General features: G+C 32.4%; 2 protein-coding genes across 3 annotated transcripts; one reads left to right on the top strand and one right to left on the bottom strand.

The window, feature by feature from the left end:
• Positions 1-1,557: 1,557 nt before the first annotated feature.
• LOC124922159 lies at positions 1,558-4,616 on the top strand. Its single transcript, XM_047462887.1, has 7 exons — positions 1,558-1,773; positions 1,859-1,976; positions 2,070-2,158; positions 2,233-2,279; positions 2,365-2,453; positions 3,321-3,454; positions 3,746-4,616. The coding sequence occupies exons 1-7, from the start codon at positions 1,669-1,671 to the stop codon at positions 4,445-4,447; spliced, it is 1,284 nt and encodes a 427-aa protein (XP_047318843.1). The 5' UTR covers positions 1,558-1,668; the 3' UTR covers positions 4,448-4,616.
• An 8,919-nt stretch (positions 4,617-13,535) lies between these two features.
• LOC124919208 (probable linoleate 9S-lipoxygenase 5) lies at positions 13,536-20,898 on the bottom strand. Of its 2 annotated transcripts, XM_047459396.1 has the most exons (9): positions 20,528-20,898; positions 20,076-20,377; positions 19,772-20,012; positions 19,341-19,682; positions 19,178-19,263; positions 18,999-19,106; positions 18,607-18,923; positions 17,816-18,536; positions 13,536-13,976 (listed from the first exon to the last, which is right to left on the bottom strand). In XM_047459396.1, the coding sequence occupies exons 1-9, from the start codon at positions 20,751-20,753 to the stop codon at positions 13,668-13,670; spliced, it is 2,652 nt and encodes an 883-aa protein (XP_047315352.1). In that variant the 5' UTR covers positions 20,754-20,898; the 3' UTR covers positions 13,536-13,667. The 2 variants fall into 2 exon arrangements, with proteins under 2 accessions (XP_047315352.1, XP_047315351.1); XM_047459395.1 differs by lacking the exon at positions 13,536-13,976 and having other exon boundaries at positions 17,371-18,536; positions 20,528-20,896.
• Positions 20,899-24,153: the final 3,255 nt, after the last annotated feature.

Raw genomic sequence — 24,153 nt, 5'->3', positions numbered from 1 at the left:
TGAATAAAAAATAGTTTATTTAAGTTTTTAGTTGATTTATTTATTAAAATATTTTTTTGTATTTAAAATTTAAATTTAATAAAAATAAAGTAAATTTATTTTAACATTTTAATTGATGAAAGGTGTAATTTGATGTTTAAAATGATAAAAATGTGATAAATAAAAGTTATGAAAATAAAATAAAAATCCAATAAAATCTAATAAAAAAAAAACTCTTGGTGACAAGTGCATCATCAAATAGTAGGAGTGATTAATCATTATGATAAAATAATTGATGATGTGATAATTAGTAAGAGTAAGTTATTAAAGATTTGGTTATGAGCAATGAAAAAAATAACGGTAATAATAAATCTAATTAATTAAGCTAGCTATGAAATTAAATTTGCACATAATGTGATTATTTGGACTTAGATTGACATTTAAATTTATTTATTTTGTGACATTTTTATATTTGTATCCTTGTATATTTTGAAATATCTTATATATATGACGTGTTCATTTTATCTTATATATACTTTATCTCAAAACAAAATTCAAATTCAAATTCAAAATATATTGACATAATATAATTTTGAAAAATTGCTACTTTTATTAAATACTCAACCGAAAGTAAAAATATAATATATAATAATTAAAAAATAGACGTTACCCTAACAATTGCGAGGATATTTAAGGGAACCCGTCTCCTTCTTATTCTCTACCTCGATCATATCGCTTGATTACTACCCTCTCAACACTTCATCTCATCCGATCTAATAGAGTTTATTGCTATTTTATAACCTATAGTTCTCCAATCTATTGATCCTTGATTATGACCAATTACATATCTATAACTTGAAAACCTTGCAATTCCCTCTTCGATTATGGCCCTTCCCTCGCATAACATCTTTTGAAGTTAATTCTCATATCCCTATTACCAGGTTCGTTATATATGTTACCTTATTTATACTTTATGTATTAATTTGATTTGCATATTACGTTTAGATAGTTGTCGATAATCGATATGTTCTACACCTCTCATAGATTGCTACTGTGATCATTAATTAATCATTTATCATAATTCTTATCCTAATTTCATTAAGTTTCTTGAAATATGTCGAGTGTATATGATTTGTTCATGTTTTTATTTTATATAATGGTTTAAATAATCGCTAGGATAATTTTGAAGGACTTAAATTGAAACAGAGTCAAAATAAAAATAAATATTTTATTTAAGTTAATTTGTTTATATAATCTATTTGAATAGCAAGAAAATAATAAAAGCTTTTATTGATTGAGAGTTACATATGATAGAAAATAAAAAATAAAAAATAAAAAAGTAGATTTTTCATAAATAAAAGTAACTTAGATATTTGAAATAATAATAGTTTTGACTTGTTGTAAAAAGAAATAATAAAAGAAGACCAAATAATAGTCAGGGGTAAAAATGGAATGCAAGTAAATAAGGTGGGCATATATAGTACCGTTATTAAAAGATAACGGATTCCGTTAACATGGCTATAAATACGACATGATTTATTGTGGTTGGTTGTGTTTCTCTCTTTCTCTCTCATTGAAAGTAAAAAAAAAAAACATCTGTAATTAATCTCGATCTCTTTCTTGCGTAAAACAGAAGCGTAGTATCTGTGTTCGTGTTTTCTCTTGGTCGGAAAATTATATTAATTAACTATGATGAAGTCGAAGAAGGATCAACAATTATATTATGACAAAGAGAAATCAGTTCAAGCTGTTCTTAGTCTTCTCCGAAAACAATCTCCATTGTCTCTGAAACAGGTTTTAATTCTTCTTCTTTTCTTCTTATAAATTAATTTCTTATAAACTCATTTTTTGAATTAGATTTATTTATTTGAAAAAACAGGAGAAATTCTGCAGTAAGGCATGCGTAGACAGGTTTTTGAAATCCAAAGGCTTTAATGTCAACAAAGCAGTAAAGCACCTTAGGGCTTGCCTTTCTTGGAGAGACACTATTTCCATTGGTATTTTTTATATATATTTTTAAAATAATTTCCTTTAAAACTTAAAAGTGAGAAATTTGATTTACTGGGTTTTTTTTTCTACGTACACTGCAGATAATTTGATGGCTGATGAATTTACAGCTGAGCTGGCAGAAGGAATGGCTTACGTGGCTGGTCATGATGAGGAATCCCGACCTGTTCTTGTAATAATTTTATTTATTTATTTATATTTTTTTTACGATTTTATTAATTAATTAATTAATTATTTTTGTTATAGGTTTTCAGGATTAAACAAGACTATCAGAAATTTCACTCCCAGAAAATGTAAGCAGATTAATAATTAATTAATTAATGGTGTTTTTTTTTGAAAATATAGTATAATAATATTGTAGATCTATTGGGTTTGTAGGTTGACCCGGTTAGTAGTGTTTACATTGGAAGTAGCCATCCAAACTATGCCTAGGAATGTTCAAGAATTCGTTCTTCTCTTCGATGCAAGTGAGTATATATATTTTAATTATTATTATTAATTTTTTTTTAAATGTTAGTAGTTAAAATAATGATATGATGTAAATCCTAACCATAACTTTTAATCTAGTTGAAAACACTTTTATCCCTTAAACTAATTTAATGGGTTATATATATATTATAATAAATGAACAAATTAAAATTCAAATAACTCACTTTTTTTTTTTTTTTTTTTAATAAAATCCCAGAAAACATACATGGAAGGGTATATACAGGAATTTATGTAAAGCTACAATCTCTATTCTCATCTATCATTGTCTTAAAATAATTCTCTCTCCAAATCTCTAGACAGGCTTTGCCCCCCTTCCCAAGTGAGTGAATGTGAATAATAATAATAATAATAAATAATATTAATGTGAATGTATAATAAGTACACTTATATTCCCATGAAATGTCAAAAGGGTCACGCTTAATTACCTTTTTTTTTTTTAAATAATTAATTTATGAGAATAATTTAAAGTAGAGATATCTACTGTGTGCCTCTGCACTGCAATGCAGATCTGATTTCCCTATTCCTATTCCTCCTCGGTAATTATTGAAAACCCAAAAAAAACTTTAGTCAGATATTGCCGGGAGTGCCCTTCGATAGGTCACCGTCCGAGTTAAGGGTCGGTCCATAGGGGTAAAATCAGTCATTTTTTATGGATACCCAATCATGGTTACAACTCCAACAAGACTATATATAGCTTTTTGCTATGTCAGTGACCACCACCATATATATATATATATATATATATATATATACAAACTTACTTTTACTTTTTACATGGGTAAATTAAACGGTGCACATTGCATGATATGATGGTAAGTTTTTATTTATTTAATTAATTTTTACAGGCTTTTATAGATCGGCTTCTGCTTTTATGAATGTTTTCTTATCAACTGTGAAAATGGTGGCCGAATATTATCCGGGGAGACTCCATAAAGCCTTCATCATCGATCCTCCCTCCCTTTTCTCTTACCTTTGGAAGGTAAACATTATCTTTTCTTTAAAAAGTGAAATATTTTCAAATAATCTTTTTTATTTATAAAATCTGATCAATTTGATTTGGTACGTATTAGTCCGTGATTGGTGGTGTTGGAATTAAAAGACCATCCATCCATCCGTCCATTTGTAAAATAATAAACTAAAAAGCAAGAACTTGTTTGAATTAACCAAAACCTACCATTGACATTTCATTTCATTAATTATCATACTTTTACTTTCTATTATAATTAACAAACGGGACCCATTAATTTAAAATTTTATATTATGAACACAGGGAGTGCGTCCTTTTCTAGAGTTGTCACATGTGACGTCAGTAGTGTCGTCACTCGACTTAGAAGATCCGTTGGATTTCAACAACAACAACGACTTCTTCACAGACTGTCCTCGATCCTCATCCCTCCGATTCGACTCATCATCTCAGCTTCAATCAACGGCCAAGATTGGATCTTGCTCATCCTCCCGTTTCACCTTTACCGTCTCCCACCACCTCGATTCTCTCAAACCATGGTACCTATCTCTGGCAGACACGTCAGCTTCTAAAGTGGGACCCGCAACGATCTCCCCTCTAAACGCGCGATCACTCTCTTTCGCGTCCCCGGTAGCCAGAACGCAGGGCAGCATCCGGAAAAACTTCTTCCCATCCACGCCGATGCCTCAAAAGAACCAACGGATGGACATGGACTCCGGCGTTAATGGTAAGCAGGCAAGGACGCCGAAGCCGTCGTTTTTTCAATCTCCGGCGGTGTTTTTCCGGAGGGGGGAGAGTACTCATCAGGTGACGACGACGTCAAAGGGTGAAAAGTGTAGGGAGTCGTTTGGTCCGTTTCTGAAGTTTTACCGGCGGCCGTACGATGAGATGACGTATAGGTCAAAAATGAGGCCACCGTTGGGTGGGTTGATATCGATTGTACCTAATCATCATAATTCGTCGCAGATGAAACGCCGCCGTCACATATCGCTATCGCAAAGGTTTTGATGATGATCGATCACTAGTAGCTATATTAATTAATTATTAATTAAATAGATGATCGATGCATGAGAAGAATTAATTAGCTAGCTAGATAGCTAGTAACAACAACATATTATGCTATTTTATAATTATTATTAATATTTGTTTTTTTGTGTCAAGAAATTATTAATTAAGATTTCACCCGACATATGCTCTGTTAATTAATTAATAATATATGTTCTAATTAATTAATTGTTTGTCAAAGGAATTAATGGTTTCATTATTGTGGTCGTGCGTTTTGTTTGATCTTCATAACCGAGAGAGAATACATTGTGCATGGTTTGAAATTGTATGTGTGTGTGTGCGTGAGAGAGAATTTTTTATTTAAATATAATTAATATATGCATGGCCATAGAAGATGAATTAATGAAGTTGGGATTCATGAGAAGACAGCGTGGTCGTAACGGCGAACATGATCTTGCACTGGAACTCGTTTTCATTCATACCAATTTATTCGGGAAGCAAATTAATTAGAAGGTTTTCAATAGATAATTTATTCTATATAATATTATGATAGATTAATTGTTACATATATTGACACAAAAAAAACTCTGAATTAAAAATTCCGAGTCAATTTGGAGCTCAAGTTTCTTAATGGCCGGGAACATTATAATAAACTAACATGGATAGCCTTATTTCCTATTTAATTTACATCATAGCTTAGACCCGTTCTAAAGTGGTAATGAATTCTTAGTGTGTACGGGTTTAATTATGAGAAATGACATTGAGATGAAATTTGGAAGAGGAAACGGGGAGAGAATGACGTGTCACAATCTGATTGATTAAAAAAAAATTCTTTTTCTCTCCCTTGTGGTGGTTAGTTCTAGTTCGATACTACCCATATCCACTAAGGTAACGACACATGTACAAATATAAAAAAATCAACATAGAAGGGTGATACTCCACTAAGTGTCATTTTATTAGTGAAATACATAGGTAACAACGAACTAACCCTCTCTCCTTACAATTTATCATTTTTCAGCCGCCAATGATGTAATTTCACGTAATTCTCTCTTATTTCATCTTCCAAATTTTCTTCTCTACCGCTCATCCTTCAAGAATATTCTATACTATCTTTTTGACAAAATTTCTTCACCGTATCTATACAATCATTAACCAGGCTCGATCTCTAAAGTTTTCTATAGCTAGTAATTTGCACATGGAGGACACAACATAGTTTGAGTTTGAGTGTTCTACCACTGATTAATGAGTGATTATATATATATATATATATATATATATATATATATATATATATATATATATATATATTCCTTGTTTCCTTCCCATATAATGTGTATATAAATCAAAGTTTCATTATGAAGCATGTAGGGTTATAAGTGAAATAGGGTTGTTCGCTAGTTATTTGAAAATCAACTCGATAAAAAACTCATTCAACCTCGTTCATTACTCTTAACGAGCCGAGTTCAAACACATTTAAAAAATTTAAAAATCAATCGAGTCAAGCTAGAGTTGCAAGATATTCGGGCTCTTTAATGAGCTCGCGAAAGGTTCGTGAAAATGTTCGTTTAGTTTATGAGCTCACTAACATTTCGATTAAAACTTTTGTTTATTGTTTGTTAATATAATACTATATATTAATAAATTGATATTTAATAACCCAAAAAAGGTGGAGCTCTTCACCTAACGTGAGGTTTTTCTAGGTTGTAGACGAGCTCTTAACGAGTCGAACAACTCGTAAGCTCAACTAAATAGATATGAGCCGAGCTCAAACTCTAATATTAAAAAAGCTCAAGCCCAAAATATATGTTAAACGAGCCAAACTGATCAAGCCTGAAATTGTTCCACTTGACTCACTTACCACCCTACTTGTCAAGATTTTATGCCCTCTTTGACTAATTAATAACTCATGACCCAAAAAATAATAAAACCCCAACTTAGTTAAACTGTAATTAAGGTAAAAGAAAATCCCCAATTCTAAAGTTTTCTATAGCTTGCACATGCATATATAATTGGTTGAGGCTATTTTTGGATTGTCCATTTAACTTAAATTTGGTTGAATTTGTTGATTATTCAAATGATCCATATCACCTAACCTAATTAATCGATCGATGATCGGTCTATGTTATTGACTCGATCGATCAGTCAGTCAGTCAGTCAGATTATAATTTATAAAATCTAGCTAGCTAGCTAGCTAATTAGCTAGTGGATAAGAAAACAAAAGATATAATAACAAAAAGTGACGTATAATTGATGATGAAAGTACGTGTGGATGTAATAGTGTGTCTGTTTAAAAATGCGCAATGTGTGTATGTTTAGTCAATTTAATAATTCACTCACATGCATGCATGCAAGCACAGTATTACGTACGTATAACGTACTGTCTCTCTCTCTCTCTGCTCTTTGTTACGCGTGAAATTAAAAAACCTGGTGACAGGACTTGAGATCAAGGGTCATTATAAAAAAAAGAAAAAAAGATATTTAAAAATACAAAAATGTTAAATCAATTCATTACATATAGATATTAATTATTATTTGTTTTTAATTTATATATATATATATATAATTGTGTTTGGAATGATGTGCTTGTTTTGTAATAATCTGTCCTCAATCTGTCAAGGTGCTTTATCTATTACCGGTCAGCTACTGCCAAACAGTATTTTTGAGACTCGTTCCTTCCCGCATTTGTAGGCATCTTGTTTGTTTAAATATAATATACAAAGCGTTTCATTGTATTATAAGAGCCTTATTTGTTTGTCTAATAATTTGCTACATTAATTTTTTTTAATAAGTTAACGTAAATTTTTTTAATTAAACATATTTTGTGTTCAAGTGTTTAAACATAATTTTCTCCTCTATTTGAGTAAACTAAGCGAAAAAGGTGAATATAAGCATGGACGTACTCAAGGGAGGGTTGAGGTGGGCTTAATGTCACGGGCAGAAACTCGGTCGCCGAATATCACCTCGTCCCGTGCGGCACTAGTCTAGATTACCTCAATCTTAGCTAGTCAGCCTCTTAAAAGATACAAGAAGATGGAACAATTTGAGAGAGAAAGAGCTTGGAGAATATCTTGTTTATTGTTTACAAGAGTGAGGTATTACAAGTGTTGAGTGTTTTGAACATTGATTAAGTTCGTTGAGCTCGTTGAGTTGAGTGTCTTGGTTTATGGCCAAGACTTGTTTATATACAAGTGAGAAGATAATTCTAGATCTTCATTGTCCTAGAGATTTCTAAACACTTCTATTACTAATCTAGACCTAAGAATTTCTAGAGACTTCTAGAGAATTCTACCAACACCTATACATGAGAACTCCTAAAGAATTATAGAGAGTTCTCCTACATTACATACAAAAAGGAACTCTTAGAGAATTTTAGAAAGTTCCATGACCCTACTTACAAAAAGAGGAATTCCTAGAGAATTCTAGAGAGTTTATGACCTCACTCAATAAAAGGGAACTCCCTAGAGAAATTTAGAGAGTTCCATGACCAACCAAAATCCAGGAACACCTAGAGGATTATAGAGAGTTCCAAAAATGACCACAAAAACCTGGAATATTCTAGAAAGTGTACCTTGTGGGCTTGACATGTGCACCACATACCAATGGGCCGTGACATTCTCCCCCACCTAAGTCATGACCGACCTCGGCATGACCTTAGAACGATGCATGGTGATCTTCTTCCTGGCGTCCCCTGAGTGCTCTTCCTCCCCTTACACGTCACGACATCGGGTGCACCTATGGCTGCCAGCTCCAACCGATATGAGACGTTTCTCACACATCTCTCGATTGAAAACGGTCCCTCGAATCTGCGCACAAGTCCCTTAAGCACAGACCGTAGAGACTTCAACTGTTGCGGGGGTAACTTCCCCCTTCTACCATCCCCTTTCATGACTACACACCCTGCTTCCTTTCCCATGGACTTGACGCGAGTGGAGACGGACTGACTTTGGCCCACATTGCCTGTGGCCAAACCTTGTGGATCTGATGGTTTCATGCCTTTAGCCTTAAGCCGCTCGAAGACCTTGCACCTCCTTTGGACTTCCTTGGGTACTTGTCCTTTCCCCTTGGAAGTGTCCCTATCATCCACTCTAGCAAAAGTGGTAAAAAACCCTTTACCACATTTGCGACCTCGGCTGAATCGCATTGCCGAGAACATGCATATTCCCTCTGATTCTCTCATTGTTGGAATCACGCTAGACTTCCCGTGATCCAAAATGATTAAGGAATCAGAATAAGGCATTATGCAAGTATGTACCTGATCGCACCATTGTAGTCCTAATGTAAACGAGACTATCCTATACCAGTCTCCGATCCTGGTGTGCACTTTCCTAGCCTCCCCGGCCACCAGCTTAGCTACATCGAAGGACTTCACCGTCCCTCTTGTTGGGCTGATCCGTAGTCCAAACGCCTTGGCTACTCCTTCTCGCATGAAGTTGTGCGTAGCCCCTGTATCCACTAGATCCCTAAGCCTTCCCCTGATCCAAGCTTCCACGAACAAAGAGCCACTCTTCGTTCCCTTGATCGGCTTCGCAACACTAATCTTCACAACGTTGAGTAGTCTTAAAGATCCCACTCGAGTCCCTTCCTCTTTCTCGGAAGACTCATGTCCTTTCACTGCTGCAACATTTTCCCCTTTGAACGGTCACATAAACTTTATGTGATTATGGACACCACAAATATGACACACTCTTGGCTTACTCGAGTCGTCGGTTTTCCCCACAAAGTTGTTATGTGCATGCCCCTTCCTAGGTGGGCGGTCTCCCCCACCTTTCTCCTGGTCACGTGAGCGGTCTCCCCCACGATTTTCCTCCTCGTCCCTGAGGATCTTCGGCCTATTCACAGACACTTTGAGCTCTAACAGTCTTTCTGCAACCGCGATTTCCTCGGAGACGTCCCGCACCTTGGCCCTTTACAACTCCAACTGCGCCCAAGTCTTAAGGTCATTCACAAACGCGAACAGGGCCTCCTGTTCCGTTAGACTAGGTAACTCGAACATCAACTCCTGGAACTCCTTCACATACTCCTTGATGCTCCTGTTGTGCACAAGTTGATTCAACCTTTTCCTAGCCTTAAACTCGGCGTTCTCTGGGAAGAATTGGCGCTTGAACTCGGTCTTGAAGTCTTCCCATGTTTCCATCCTCAAGGTCCCTCGTTCAATGTCTACTTCCCGCCTCCTCCACCACAGTAGTGCCATCTCTTGCAGGAAGAAAGGTGTTGTCTCCAACTTTCCACAATCATCTAGTATGCTTGATGCCCGAAAATACCTCTCCATGTTCCAAAGAAAGTCCTCCATTTCTCTTGCACTTCTCGAGCCTTTGAATGGAGTTGGCTTAGGAACATCCATCCGTTGAGGTGTCGCACCTCTTTGTTCCCCTCCATTCTTCCTAATCCGCCTTTCCATCGATTCTAGCCTCCCCAAGATCTCCCTCCGGAGGGCCTCGACCGTCGCATGGACTTCTCCCCGGATTGTCTCGAGCACTTCATGGCGGATATCATTAACCTCCCCTCGAACCGATCCCAGCACTTCGTCACGAATGCTCTGGTTCATATTGTTAATGATCTCCATCACCTCGTTCTCCAACTTTTCACCAGCCTCATCCAATGTCGTCACCCTCTTGGCCACCGCGCTAATCACTTCGAGAGCCTCCTAGTGTTCGCACATGCTTTCCTCAAGCCGGGTCACTCGCGCTTTCATGCTGACACTCCTCTTGACGAACTTGTCCCTCTTGGACCTCTTGTCCTTCTATTCGCCGGTCGAAACATTTGTGACTTTGAAATTTGAATCCATCTCTTCTTTCAAATGCGGAAGCACAAACGTGGATGCGATACCACTTTCACTCTGATACCACTTGTCACGGGCAGAAACTCGATCGCCGAATATCACCTCGTCCCCTGCGGCACTAGTCTAGATTACCTCAATCCTAGCTAGTCAGCCTCTTAAAAGATGTAAGAAGATGGAACAATTTGAGAGAGAAAGTGCTTGGAGAATATCTTGTTTATTGCTTACAAGAGTGAGGTATTACAAGTGTTGAGTGTTTTGAACATTGGTTGAGTTCGTTGAGCTCGTTGAGTTGAGTGTCTTGGTTTATGACCAAGACTTGTTTATATACAAGTGAGAAGATAATTCTAAATCTTCCTTGTCTTAGAGATTTCTAGACACTTCTATTACTAATCTAGACCTAAGAATTCCTAGAGACTTCTAGAGAATTCTACCAACACCTATACATGAGAACTCCTAGAGAATTATAGAGAGTTCTCCTACCTTACATACAAAAAGGAACTTCTAGAGAATTCTAGAAAGTTCCATGACCCTATTTACAAAAGGAGAAACTCTTAGAGAATTCTAGAGAGTTCCATGACCTCACTCAATAAAAGGGAACTCCTAGAGAAATCTAGAGAGTTCTATGACCAACCAAAATCCAAGAACTCTTAGAGGATTCTAGAGAGTTCCAGAAATGACCACAAAAACCCGGAATATTCTAGAAAGTGAACCTTGTGGGCTTGACATGTGCACCCCATACCAATGGGCCGTGACATTAAGCTCACCCTAATTTATTTATTTATTTTTTTACAGGTGACTTGCATGTTGGTGTTGCCTCCCATTGAATTACATTTATCTTCACCACATTACAAAACCCAAGGCCTCGTTTGATGAAAAAGTTTTTGGGATAAAACTCAGTTTTTATCTCAAAACCCAAACATCTTATCAACCATCAAATTAAATAATTTTATCATTTAAATACCAAAATTATCCTATAATTTTATCTTCTTTCTCTAAACCATCATTCTCTCACATACACCATATCCTCTAAAGTCAAAGGATAAATTAGTTTTTAAATTTTAAAAACTAGTTTTTTCCTAATTTTTATCAAACAAGAGTTTTTTTTTAATAAAGCCCAGATAAAACAAAAAAAACTTTTCTCAAACAACACCCAAGTGTGACTTGTTTTAGTTGAAAAAACACTTTTTAATAATAACATATATATTTTTTAATATTAAATTATTAATAATATATACTATAGAGTTGAATCTTAATTGGTAAATTATATAAAATTATTTTTAAACAATTAATAATGTTTAAATTTCAATCTATTTTTTTTAACTCATATCATTTCAATAATTAATAGTTAAATATTAAAATGATTTACTTTTTACTATATTCATTTACCCTATTAATAAAATATGTTATGATTCCCCTTCTAGTATAGTGAAAGAAAAATATTGATATGATATATATTATAAAAAAAAATATTCTTTTACGGTAAAAATAGAATATGACATCTAACATTTTCATTAATTTTTTAATTTAATTCACTATTTTGCTTATCTAATTATTAAAAATGGACAAAACTTACGTTTATTCACTCGTTTTATTTCTAAATTTCTCGTAATTTTCTTAAACACACCTCAAATATTTTTCAAGCTCACCCAATTCAAATTTCTGAAAAAAATTATGGTCCATCTCTGAATATAAGCTGAAATTTATCAAACATATTCGAGAATAAACCGAATAAACAAGTAGAACCTGAATTAAACTTACCCATATAACCTAACACAATATGTGTTGAGTTAACCATTTGGTTCATATTTGGGTTACCCTAGTTATTTCTGATTTATTTTTATTTAATTTGATATTTATTTCAAATTTGTAAGTTTTATTTACTTTAATATATATAAATTAGTGTTTTATTTATTTATAAATAAATGAAATATTATAAATAATAAAATTAAAAAGTATTGAATTTGGCTCAATAGAAATATTGGACAATGAGCTAAATTTCAACCAATTCATTACAAAAAGAAACTATATGGAAATATTACATTACACTAGAGCGATCTATGAGGAATAAATCTCAATGCACACCTCATTTCATTATATGATCTTCCTAGGTTTGAACAATCAATAAATAAATCTTTATTACAAATTCGATTTTTACTTTAAATGCTTTAAATAAAAATGAAAGTCATGACTAAATAAAAAATGAATAAATGACCCATCATCTAAGAATATGCTAAGAGCATAGCAGCGCACAAGACCTCTGCCCTCTTATTTTGTCAAATCTATATTTCACCTCATCAGAAAGCGGACACATATTATACTTGGGCAAAACACTCCAATACTTTCGCCCGCCCTTTTATCTAAATAATTTAAATTAAAGGTGAATTTTATTTATACTATTTTAAATAAATAACTAATTTATACTATTAAAACTAATATTCCTATATTATAGGAAAATTTGAGAATTTAAAAAATATATTAATTTATTTAAAATATATATTTATTAATTAAATATATATATATAACTAATATTAAATAAATTGAAATATAAAATATTTTTATAATTTAAAATATATTATAATATTAAAAACATAGAATAAATTTGTGAATATATAACTAATATTGCTATATTATAATAAAATATAAAATATTTTTATAATTTAAAATATATTATAATATTATTATAATTAAATATATAATTAATATTGTATTATATTAAAATTTTAGAATATATATTTATTTAATGTTATTATAATGTTACTTAAAAATAGTATGAAAAAATATTATAATTAAATATATAACTAATATTCCTTATATTATAGAGTATATTATATTATATAATTATGAAAATGTCAGAGAAGGGCATGACCGGCATAGAGGACACTGTCCTCTTTTTGCTTTTATCTACAATGCAAAAAATGAAAAAAAGCAATGACCTGCCATTTTCCACGATGTCTGATGCGGGCACAGAAAATGCGTTGGAGATGCTCTAATGTCCCGACTTGTTTTTTATTTTTAATTTTTCATGTTCTCGCGTTTTTATAAAGGGTAAATTCCTTTTAGACAGTTTTTTTTGGGTCATGTTTGTTAGTGAAATCTGCTTATTTAATGAGGATTTCAACTGCAATTAGAACCTCACAAAATGCTATTAATTACATGGAGATGGATCAAAACCATGATGGATCATTATTGTCTTACTTTTGAAGCCCATGTATGTTTCTTCTTTAGAAGAAAAGGGTTCAAATTAATGTTTAGAACACCCATTTGAATATGACCAATATTGAAAACCCATGTAACAATAAATAATATTAATAAAGTAGAAGCTCAATTATACATTGTTATAAGATAAAAATGAATCATTCCTGATTTATTAAATCTACACGTACAAGACATAAATAAAAACACTCATCATAATTAATCAAAGACAAATGTCTTCAATATCATAATCTAGATCGATACACTATTAGGAACACCAATCCCCGTGAGTCCTTTCGCTTTGCTCGGATCCGATAAAGCTGGATACAACAAAGTGTAAGGAACCATAACAGGCCCATTCCTGTTCTTGAATTGAGGATCATTGTTTCGTTCGTCAATTCTCTTTTCAATTTCAATTAATTTCTCTCCAAATATCTGGAACGCTTCCAAGGGATGGCTGTTTTCTGTCCAACCACTAACGTCTCTTTGTCCGAGGTAGACCTCGTCCGAAGAATGTCGCGACAACATCTCGATCAAAGAAACGCCAAGTAACGTTTGAAACTGAGCTGTTATCGTCTTCAGAAAGGCTACACAAACGCGAACATGGCCTCCTGTTCCGTTACACTAGGTAACTCGAGCATCAACTCCTGGAACTCCTTCATATACTCCTTGATGCTCCTGTTGTGTACAAGTTGATTTAACCTTTTCCTAGCCTCAAACTTGGCGTTCTCTCGGAAGAATTGGCGCTTGAACTCGGTCTTGAAGTCTTCCCATGTTTCCATCCTCAAGGTCCCTCGTTCAATGTCTACTTCCCGCCTCCTCCACCACAGTAGTGCCATCTCTTGCAGAAAGAAAGGTGTTGTCTCCAACTTTCCACAATCATCTAGTATGCTTGATGCCCGAAAATACCTCTCCATGTTCCAAAGCAAGTCCTCCACTTCTATTGCACTCCTTAAGCCTTTGAATGGAGTTGGCTTAGGAACATTCATCCGTTGAGGTGCCGCACCTCTTTGTTCCCCTACATTCCTCTTAATCTGCATTTCCATCGATTCTAGTCTCCCCAAGATCTCCCTCCGGAGGGCCTCGACCATCGCATGGACTTCTCCCCGGATTGTCTCGAACACTTCATGGCGGATATCATTAACCTCCCCTCAAACCGATCACAGCAATTCGTCACGAATGCTCCAGTTCATATTGTTAATGATCCCCATCATCTCGTTCTCCAATTTTTCACCAGCCTCATCCAACGTATAACCCTCTTGGCCACTACGCTAAACACTTCGAGAGCCTCCTGGTGTTCGCACATGCTTTCCTCAAGCCGGGTCACCCGCGCTTCCATGCTGACACTCCTCTCGACGGACTTGTCCCTCTTGGACCTCTTGTCCTTTTGTTCGCTAGTCAAAACATTTGTGACTTTGGAACTTGAATCCATCTCTTCTTTCAAATGCGAAAGCACAAACGTGGATGCAATATCACTTTCGCTCTGATACCACTTGTCACGGGCAGAAACTCGGTCATTGAATATCACCTCGTCCCGTGCGACACTAGTCTAGATTACCTCAATCCTAGCTAGTCAGCCTCTTAAAAGATGCAAGAAGATGGAACAATTTGAGAGAGAAAGAGCTTGGAGAATATCTTATTTATTTTTTACAAGAGTGAGGTATTACAAGTGTGGAGTGTTTTGAACATTGGTTGAATTCGTTGAGTTGAGTGTCTTAGTTTATTGCCAAGACTTGTTTATATACAAGTGAGAAGATAATTTTAGATCTTCCTTATCTTAGAGATTTCTAGACACGTCTATTACTAATCAAGACCTAAGAATTCCTAGAGACTTCTAGAGAATTCTACCAACACCTATACATGAGAACTCCTAGAGAATTCTAGAGAGTTCTTCTACTTTACATACAAAAAGGAACTCCTAGAGAATTCTAGAAAGTTCCATGACCCTACTTACAAAAAGAGAAACTCTTAGAGAATTCTAGAGAGTTCCATGACCTCACTCAATAAAAGGGAACTCCTAGAGAAATATAGAGAGTTCCATGACAAACCAAAATTCAGGAACTCCTAGAGGATTCTAGAGACTTCCAAAAATGACCACAAAAACCCGAAATATTCTAGAAAGTGCACCTTGTGGGCTTGACATGTGCACCCCATACCAATGGGCCGTGACATTAAGCTCACCCTAATTTATTTATTTATTTTTTTTACAGGTGACTTGCATGTTGGTGTCGCCTCCCATTTAATTACATCTATCTTCACCGCATTACAAAACCCAAGGGCTCGTTTGATGAAAAGGTTTTTGGGATAAAACCCAGTTTTTATCTCAAAACCCAAACATCTTATTACCATCAAATCAAATAATTTTATCATTTAAATACCAAAATTACCCTCTAATTTTATCATCTCTCTCTAAACTATCATTCTCTCACCTACATCATATCCTCTAAAGTCAAAGAATAAATTAATTTTTAAATTTTAAAAACCAATTTTTTCTTACTTTTTATTAAACAAGAGTTTTTTTTGAATAAAACCCAGATAAAACCAAAAAAAACTTTCTTCAAATTAACACCCAAGTGTGACTTGTTTGAGTTGAAAATACACTTTTAATAATAATATATATATTTTTTTAATATTAAATATTAATAATATATCTACAGTTGAATCTTAATTATGTAAATTATATGAAATTATTTTTAAACAATTAATAATGTTTAAATTTCAATCTATTTTTTTAAACTCATATCATTTCAATAATTAATAATTAAATATTAAAATGACTTACTTTTTACTATATTCATTACCCTATTAATAAAATATGTTATGATTCCCAAAAATATTCTTTTATGGTAAAAATGGAATATGACATTTAACATTTTCATTAATTTTTTAATTTAATTCACTATTTTGCTTATCTAATTATTAAAAAATGGAAAAAACTTACGTTTATTCACTCGTTTTATTTCTAAATTTCTCGTAATTTTCTTAAACACACCTCAAATATTTTTCAAGCTCATCCAATTCAAATTTCTAGAAAAAATTTTGGTCCGTCCCTAAATATAAACTGAAATTTATCAAACATATTCGAGAATAAACGGGAACGAATAAACAAGTATAACCTGAATTAAACTTACCCATATAACCTAACAAAATATGTGTTGAGTTAACCATTTGGTTCATGTTTGGGTTACCCTAGTTATTTCTGATTTATTTTTATTTAATTTGATATTTATTTCAAATTTGTAAGCTTTATTTACTTTAATATATATAAATTAGTGTTTTATTTATTTACAAATAAATGAAATATTATAAATAATAAAATTAAAAAGTATTGAATTTGGCTCAATAGAAATATTGGACAATGAGCTAAATTTCAACCAATTCATTACAAAAAGAAACTATATGGAAATATTACATTACACTAGACCTAACAAAGAGAAATAAATCTCAACGCACACCTCATTCCATTATGACGCACACCTCATTCCATTATGATTTTCCTAATCAAACTGAACAAACATAATAAATGAATCTTGGTAAGGTCATAGATTCGATTTTTACTTAAAATGCTTTAAATAAAAATGAAAGTCAGACTAAATAAGGCTAAATAAAAAATAAATAAATGTCCCATCATCTGAGAATATGCTAATGTCCCGACTTGTTTTTAATTTTTAATTTTTCATGTTGTCGCATTTTTATAAAGGGTCAATTCCTCTAAGACAGGTTTTTTTTTTGTCATGTTTGTTAGTGAAATCTGCTTATTTAATGAAGGATCAAATGCAATTAGAACCTCACAAAATGCTATGAATTACTCACATTGGAGATGGGTCATTATTGCCTTACTTTTGAAGCCATGTATGTTTTTCTTTAGAAGAAAAGGGTTCAAATTAATGTTTAGAACAGCCATTTGAATATGACCAATATTGCAAACCCATGTAACAATAAATAATATTAATAAAGTAGAAGCTCAATTATACATTATTATAAGATAAAAATGAATCATTCCTCATTTATTAAATCTACACGTACAAGACATAAATAAAAACACTCATCATAATTAATCAAAGACAAATAAATGTCTTCAATATCATAATCTAGATCGATACACTATTCGGAACACCAATCCCCGTGAGTCCTTTCGCTTTGCTCGGATCCGATAAAGCTGGATACAACAAAGTGTAAGGAACCATCACAGGCCCATTCCTGTTCTTGAATTGAGGATCATTGTTTCGTTCATCAATTCTCTTTTCAATTTCAATTAATTTCTCTCCAAATATCTGGAACGCTTCCAAGGGATGGCTGTTTTCTGTCCAACCACTAACGTCTCTTTGTCCGAGGTAGACCTCGTCCGAAGAATGTCGCGACAACATCTCGATCAAAGAAACGCCAAGTAACGTTTGAAACTGAGCTGTTATCGTCTTCAGAAAGGCTACATCCGGGTTTTCCTCCAGCTCCTTGTATTCCTCGGTTCCAGGCTCGGGCATGAACTTACGGCTGACAGTGGGGCGGTTGGGCAGGTATCCGGCATAAGGGTACTGCCCGAAATTCACAGCCGCATGAAGAGCCGTCGCTACCCATATCACGATTGTGCAAACATCAACGAGTTCCTTTCTAGTGTTCATCTTCGTCCACCAACTCTTGTCTTTCAAATCGCCATGACCTTCTGTTCGAAGCTCCTCCCACCACGACTGGATTTCCGCGTCACTTTCGACCAATTCGTCGGATGGATAGTAAAACTCGCAATACGCTTTTACATACTCTTCAATTGCGAACCAGATTTCTAGCCCGTCGACAGCATACGGGTAATCCTTGATCAGAAGTTGGAGGAGGCCTGTATCGGAGTCTTGAACAGCCATTCCCCTTTTGATAAGATCCGCAGGAAGACCCTGTTCCATAAGATTCCAGTTCTTGTAAATTACAGCTGACATTTCCATCGAATACTTTCCTGGAAAAACCGTCAGTTCCAGAACTCCATTCGCGCTTATAAGAATATGTCTAGCTAGAGCGTTTATCTGCACTGTATCCTTGTAATGAGGTTGAAGAAGTTGGTAGATCGGGTGCAATATGCTCAATTGTCGATTCGTTGCTATTACAAATGGCTCGATCACTGCATGGGTATTCAACCTGCAACCGTATTAAAAAATTCATTCAATCAGTTTACATTTATCAAACAAACAAAACTATACAAACATACCAGTGGCTGATGAGCTGATGATAACCAGAATCATTAACAGCAGCATAAGCTTTAGCAAGTTGCCAAATGGAGTCTTTGATTTGGTCATCACCATCCTTAGGAGGAGTGTAGACTCGGCTTATGGCTCCCTTCTTTTCGCCTTCAGGATTAGGTAAGCTCAACTCGATTGCCAGAGGAATCAAAGTGTCGTCGTCTTGTAGCAGTAAGAGCGTTCTGCTTGCGTATGTTTTGGTAGTTGTATTATCGTTTATCCTTTTCAAGTACGGCATTAAAGCATCGTGATGATCCAATATGAATAGCTTGTTCTCTGCAATTGCCTGGATTTACAAATTTGTTAAAGTTTGAATAAGAAGATTATTATGATTTATGGGTGTTAACTGTTAATTACTTACTTCATCAATGGTGAGCCCTTTCATTCTACTCTCTATTTCGTTTCTAGACATTGAACTGTTTTGATTGCCATAAACTTCAGGATCAAGATTGCTGACTGGCGGAAACTCCTGATGAAAAACAAGAACATTAATTTAGTTTTCTTCGAATGGATTGGATTGTAGTAATCTCCGAATTTTACCAGGAGGCGACGGATGCAGACAGGGTTTACTCCTGCAAGCATTTCTCTTCCAAATTCTTCATCAGTCCTCCAAGCAGACTTATCCTCTACAACATGATTATCAATTTCGATTTAAAGAAATTTATAGAATTCAAAAGAATAAAGGAAATTAAACGTGACAGACCGCCTTTGACGACGTCTGGCCATGGGAAAGTGGAGAAATGTTCGCCGTCTGATCGTTTAAGCTCTTTCAAAATTTGACAGATCTGGATTTGTTTATTTGAAACCTTGGAAAGACTCTTTGGATCATGATCTTTTTTACTGTAGATATCTAAGATGTCGTTAAAACTGTCGAACTCGTTAATAGTCTTGTCAAATACAGCCTTAATTTCTTGACGAGTAACTTGAGCAATCGATTTAGCTGCGTATGCAAGGAAATCTGACATTTTGATATTGCTGAAACGTTCATCACTTGGAATGTAAATGCTCAAACTTAACATTGGCAATCTGCTTTCAGTATTAGGATCTGCCAGCCCAAAGAATGATAATGATGAAGATTATGACCACGAAAACAGAGAACAGAGAACAGAAAACAGAGAATGGTCTATAACTAACCGGCTTTAGTTGGCTTTCTGCCTGTTCTTACTCGACGTGGATATGGGAACTCTTGAGATCCCCCGAGAATTTGCCGAACACCACTACCAGATTTTCCGGGGATTCCTAAATCATTATAGTATGCATAATCGTAAACTCTATCCCATTCCTGAAGTTTACCTTTCCCATCACCACGAAGATTAACCAGTTCTTGCTCTCTGTATTGTTTTAGCGCAGGCGGTGTATCTTTCGGTAGACATGCCTGGTGAAGTGAAGTAATTAAGAACAAATTTAGACTTATAAGGTAAAGGGTGGTTTAATATACCTTATTGGCGAAGAAGATGCGATCATGTTTGTAACGACGGGCAGGATAAACCCAAGAATTACAAATGAAATGAATGGGGACGCCATTATGGCCGGGGACATCGAGTAAAGTGATGGATTTAAGAAAAAATTGGCTATGGTGATTGTTCTTTATGATAAGAGCACCTGGTATTCCGATGTTTTCTTCCCAATCGAAGTTAACATTAAATTCACGGTTTGTTGTCGTTGATACTGTGGTTATATAGCTTGTCACCCAGTTTTCTAGTATAGCAGGCTTCCCCACTTTCCCTTTCAACCCATTTTCTATAAATAAAATATGATGATAATATGATGAATTGATGATGTGATAGAGAATTTGAATTTTGAAAGGAATATTCTATAATTTCTCTTGCTTTTAAAGAAAGAATTACAACCCATATATAACAAGGAATGATTCAATGAATAAAATCAAACCTGGATGATCAGAAATTGTGATGAGCTGAAGAGAGACTTTTTTTCCAAACAGTTCATAGATTCTGTCTAGAATGGAAGCACCAACATCGTGAAAATCAAGAATGCTCTTCTTCACCACCACAACTGAACCCTTAATCGTCGTCTTCCCTGCCGCCGTCGCCGGCGATTCTCCATTGTTATTGGCGTTCTCATCTTCCCTCTCCGATATGGTTAGACAGTTACCCATAGTCTCACTAACTTGAGCATACAAATTAAGAAAACCCTTTTGAGAAAGATGAGAAATTGATGCGAATAATCACACTATTTCTAGATCTCTTGTATCTCTCTTACTTGACTTGACAGGAGAGACCGAAGACATCGCCGTCAATATGCATTTCTGAACATGTTTTATCTTTTATATTATTTTTCTTAATTAATAAGTATAAATAATAATATTAACGTTTCAAATGGACCAAAGTAACAACACTAATTTATTGATGATGGTCCCTTTAATAAAGAACTTATGGACAACTAAGACGAATACAAATGAACATGCCTTTTTCTTTCAATAATTGAAAAAAAAAAATGATGAATAATAGGATTCCTTTGATATTGGATATAAGTTATATATTATTTAATATATATTATGCATATATATAATTATGCCATAATGAATCCGTACATATATATTTATCTATATTTAAATATCTATATATAAAAAAAAGCAGCCACTATGTTTATATATAACATTTAAATCGAATCTAACCAATCATGTACTATATATCTATTATGTAGTTGTGGGTTAGTTGTGGGATTGGTCCCAGCATTGATCAATGTAATGCAATAATGAATAATGTTTTCTTTTATGTTTTTTTATGGTGTTTTCACTTAACAACCTTTTAGATCTACCTATAATAAATGAAATGAAATTTTTATAGGGTTTCCTAAAATAAGAAAGCTTATAATATTTTAATTTGGCTGAATTATCAAATTGTGACTTTTAGGATTTTAAATGAGATTTCGAATTTCAATTTTGAGTTTCTTATTATTAAAGTTATACCGAATTAGATTGTGTCTTAATGGTTTGAAACTTCGTTAATTTATTATTCACGTGCCATTTATAAATAAATAAATAATTCATTCACTAATTTAACTATCGAATTTAAAAAAGAATTGATATATAAAATCCTTAATTTGTTAATAATTGATAATTAAATTAATGGTTTTAATTAATCAATTATTTATTTATAAATATCATATAAATAATAATCAATTACTACTCTTAAAACGGTTAAAGACACGATTTTGTTTTTTTTTTTAAATAATAATAATAAGTTTTAAAAGATATCCAAATAATTGTTGATGATTTGATCATTTAATTTCATGATGATAAGATAATTGACATGATTGACTATAATGTTCTTTCCTACACGTCTTTGTATTGTTAATTATATATATATTTTTTTTTTATAAAATCAATCTTGTTTTTGTAAGAACGTGTGGAATTGAGGTGGTATATTTGAGTTCATTGCATATATATTTAAATGTTTTTGACTTTTTGTGTTTTATTTTTATTAAGAGTTTACTTTTTAAAATCTTATAATTTTATAAAAAAAAAATTACAAAATAACATATTTAATTGAGTGATTTTTATTCTAAATGTTTACAAAACCTTGAATTCAATTAATACATATAATTTAGGTTAAGCCTTCTATAATAAGTTAAAGACTCAGGTCTAGTTGAGTATGAGTTTTTAATTTTTTTTATACAAAATTAAAAATTAATTAACTCTCTTTTTATTCATCAAATCACTAAAATCATTAATTAAAATATTAAAATACCTTTTATTTTAAATTATTAGTTTTATTTTATTTATATATATCAATACATTTTAAGTATTTTTACCAAAATAATTATCATTTTCTCAAAATCATCCCCTATCATTATTTTTTTCCACTTTTTTTAAAACTCCATTCCTAACCATCTCTCAAGCTTTTAATGAATTCACACAAAAAAGAAAAAAAAAACATATTAAAATAATATAGAAAAGTAAAGTAAAAGGATTCCCACTTCTATGTTAGAACGTGGTACACTTTTTATATAAATTTGTGATATTTTTTATCCCAATTATCACATCAACACTAGTGGACAAAAACGTTTAAATGATAAAGTTTGAATATTCTTTGCTCACTCAATGGTTCAATCCATCTTTTATTAATATATAAATATGATCGGGCCCATTCTTAACTAAAGGTATTCGTATATAAATAAAATAAATAATAATAATTTTAAATAAAAAATATTTTAGTATTTTAGTATAATTAAATACGAATAAAACCTAAGAATATTTGCAACTAAACTAATTCTTGGTAAATGAAAAAGTCTCTCTTATGGTCTTTCTTTTCAGCTAGACTCTACAATATTATTTTATTTTAGTAATTTTGATTTAATATAGATATATCCAAATGTCTTTATATAAGTTGTTATTTTATGTGAGAAAGGTATATATATATATATATTGGAATTTAAAAGTCACAAAATGACATTTTCAATTGGTACTTTTGTCTTCAATTTGTGAAACATCTTATAGCAATAAAACCAGTTAGCAGCTAATTTTTTCAATATTATTTGGCATTAACTTCCAAATTAACATATTTTGATACTCATTTTCAAACTAATTTAATTTATTATTCAAACTCAATTTTCTTTATTTTTTATTTACATTTAAACAATTATGCATCATTATAGTTACTACCTAAATTTAACTATTTATATTATATATATTTAAATTATTATTTTTATAAATTTGATTATTTATATTTTAATATATATTTTTAAATTATTATTTTTTTATAAATTTAATTATTTATATTTTAATATATATATATTTTTATTTCAATTATTATTTTTATAAATTTTATTATTTAAATTTTAATATATATATTTAAATTATTATTTTTATTAATTTAATTATTTATATTTCAATTATTATTTTATATAATTTTGTTTAAAAGCAAAATCATATTATATAAATAAAAATCGTTTAAACATAACGACAAAAATATTAAAAAACACGAGTGCCACTAAACTTAGTCAAAACACAATAAAATTAATCAATTAAGAAACAATAATAAAAACACAAGTAAAAAATGTTCATGCATAAACCTAATATAGTGTTAACGATTTTGAAGATTTTGAAGATGTTCAAGAAAATTAATAAATTCACCCCTCCTATCGTCATAATAACAGTGTTTTGGAGTAAACGCATCCGGTCGATAAAAAAATTACGAGTAATATAATAAATATTCACTTAATCTTTTTTCATAAATACTTAATACATTTTATTAGGAGTAGTCTAGGACAACTTTTATTGTGTAATATTTTTACAACAAATTTTTATGACTAATTAATAGTCTAATTTAAATTTTTCATTGGGTTCTCTATTTATAACAAATTTTTATTATGATTTTTCTAATATAATTTTTTCATACAATTTTTTATTATTGTTAATAGTCTAGTTTAGCCTTTTCACTTTATTATATTTATCCAACAAATTTTTATTATGAATAGTCTAGTTTAACTTTTTCATTCTATTATATTTTCACAATAATTTTTTATTATAAATAGTCTAGTCTAATTTTTTTTTT

This window comes from Impatiens glandulifera, chromosome 1, assembly GCF_907164915.1.
Source record: "Impatiens glandulifera chromosome 1, dImpGla2.1, whole genome shotgun sequence".
Taxonomy (NCBI): domain Eukaryota; kingdom Viridiplantae; phylum Streptophyta; class Magnoliopsida; order Ericales; family Balsaminaceae; genus Impatiens; species Impatiens glandulifera.
Note: the sequence above shows the minus strand (reverse complement) of the source record. Positions and strands in the feature narration are given on the sequence as shown.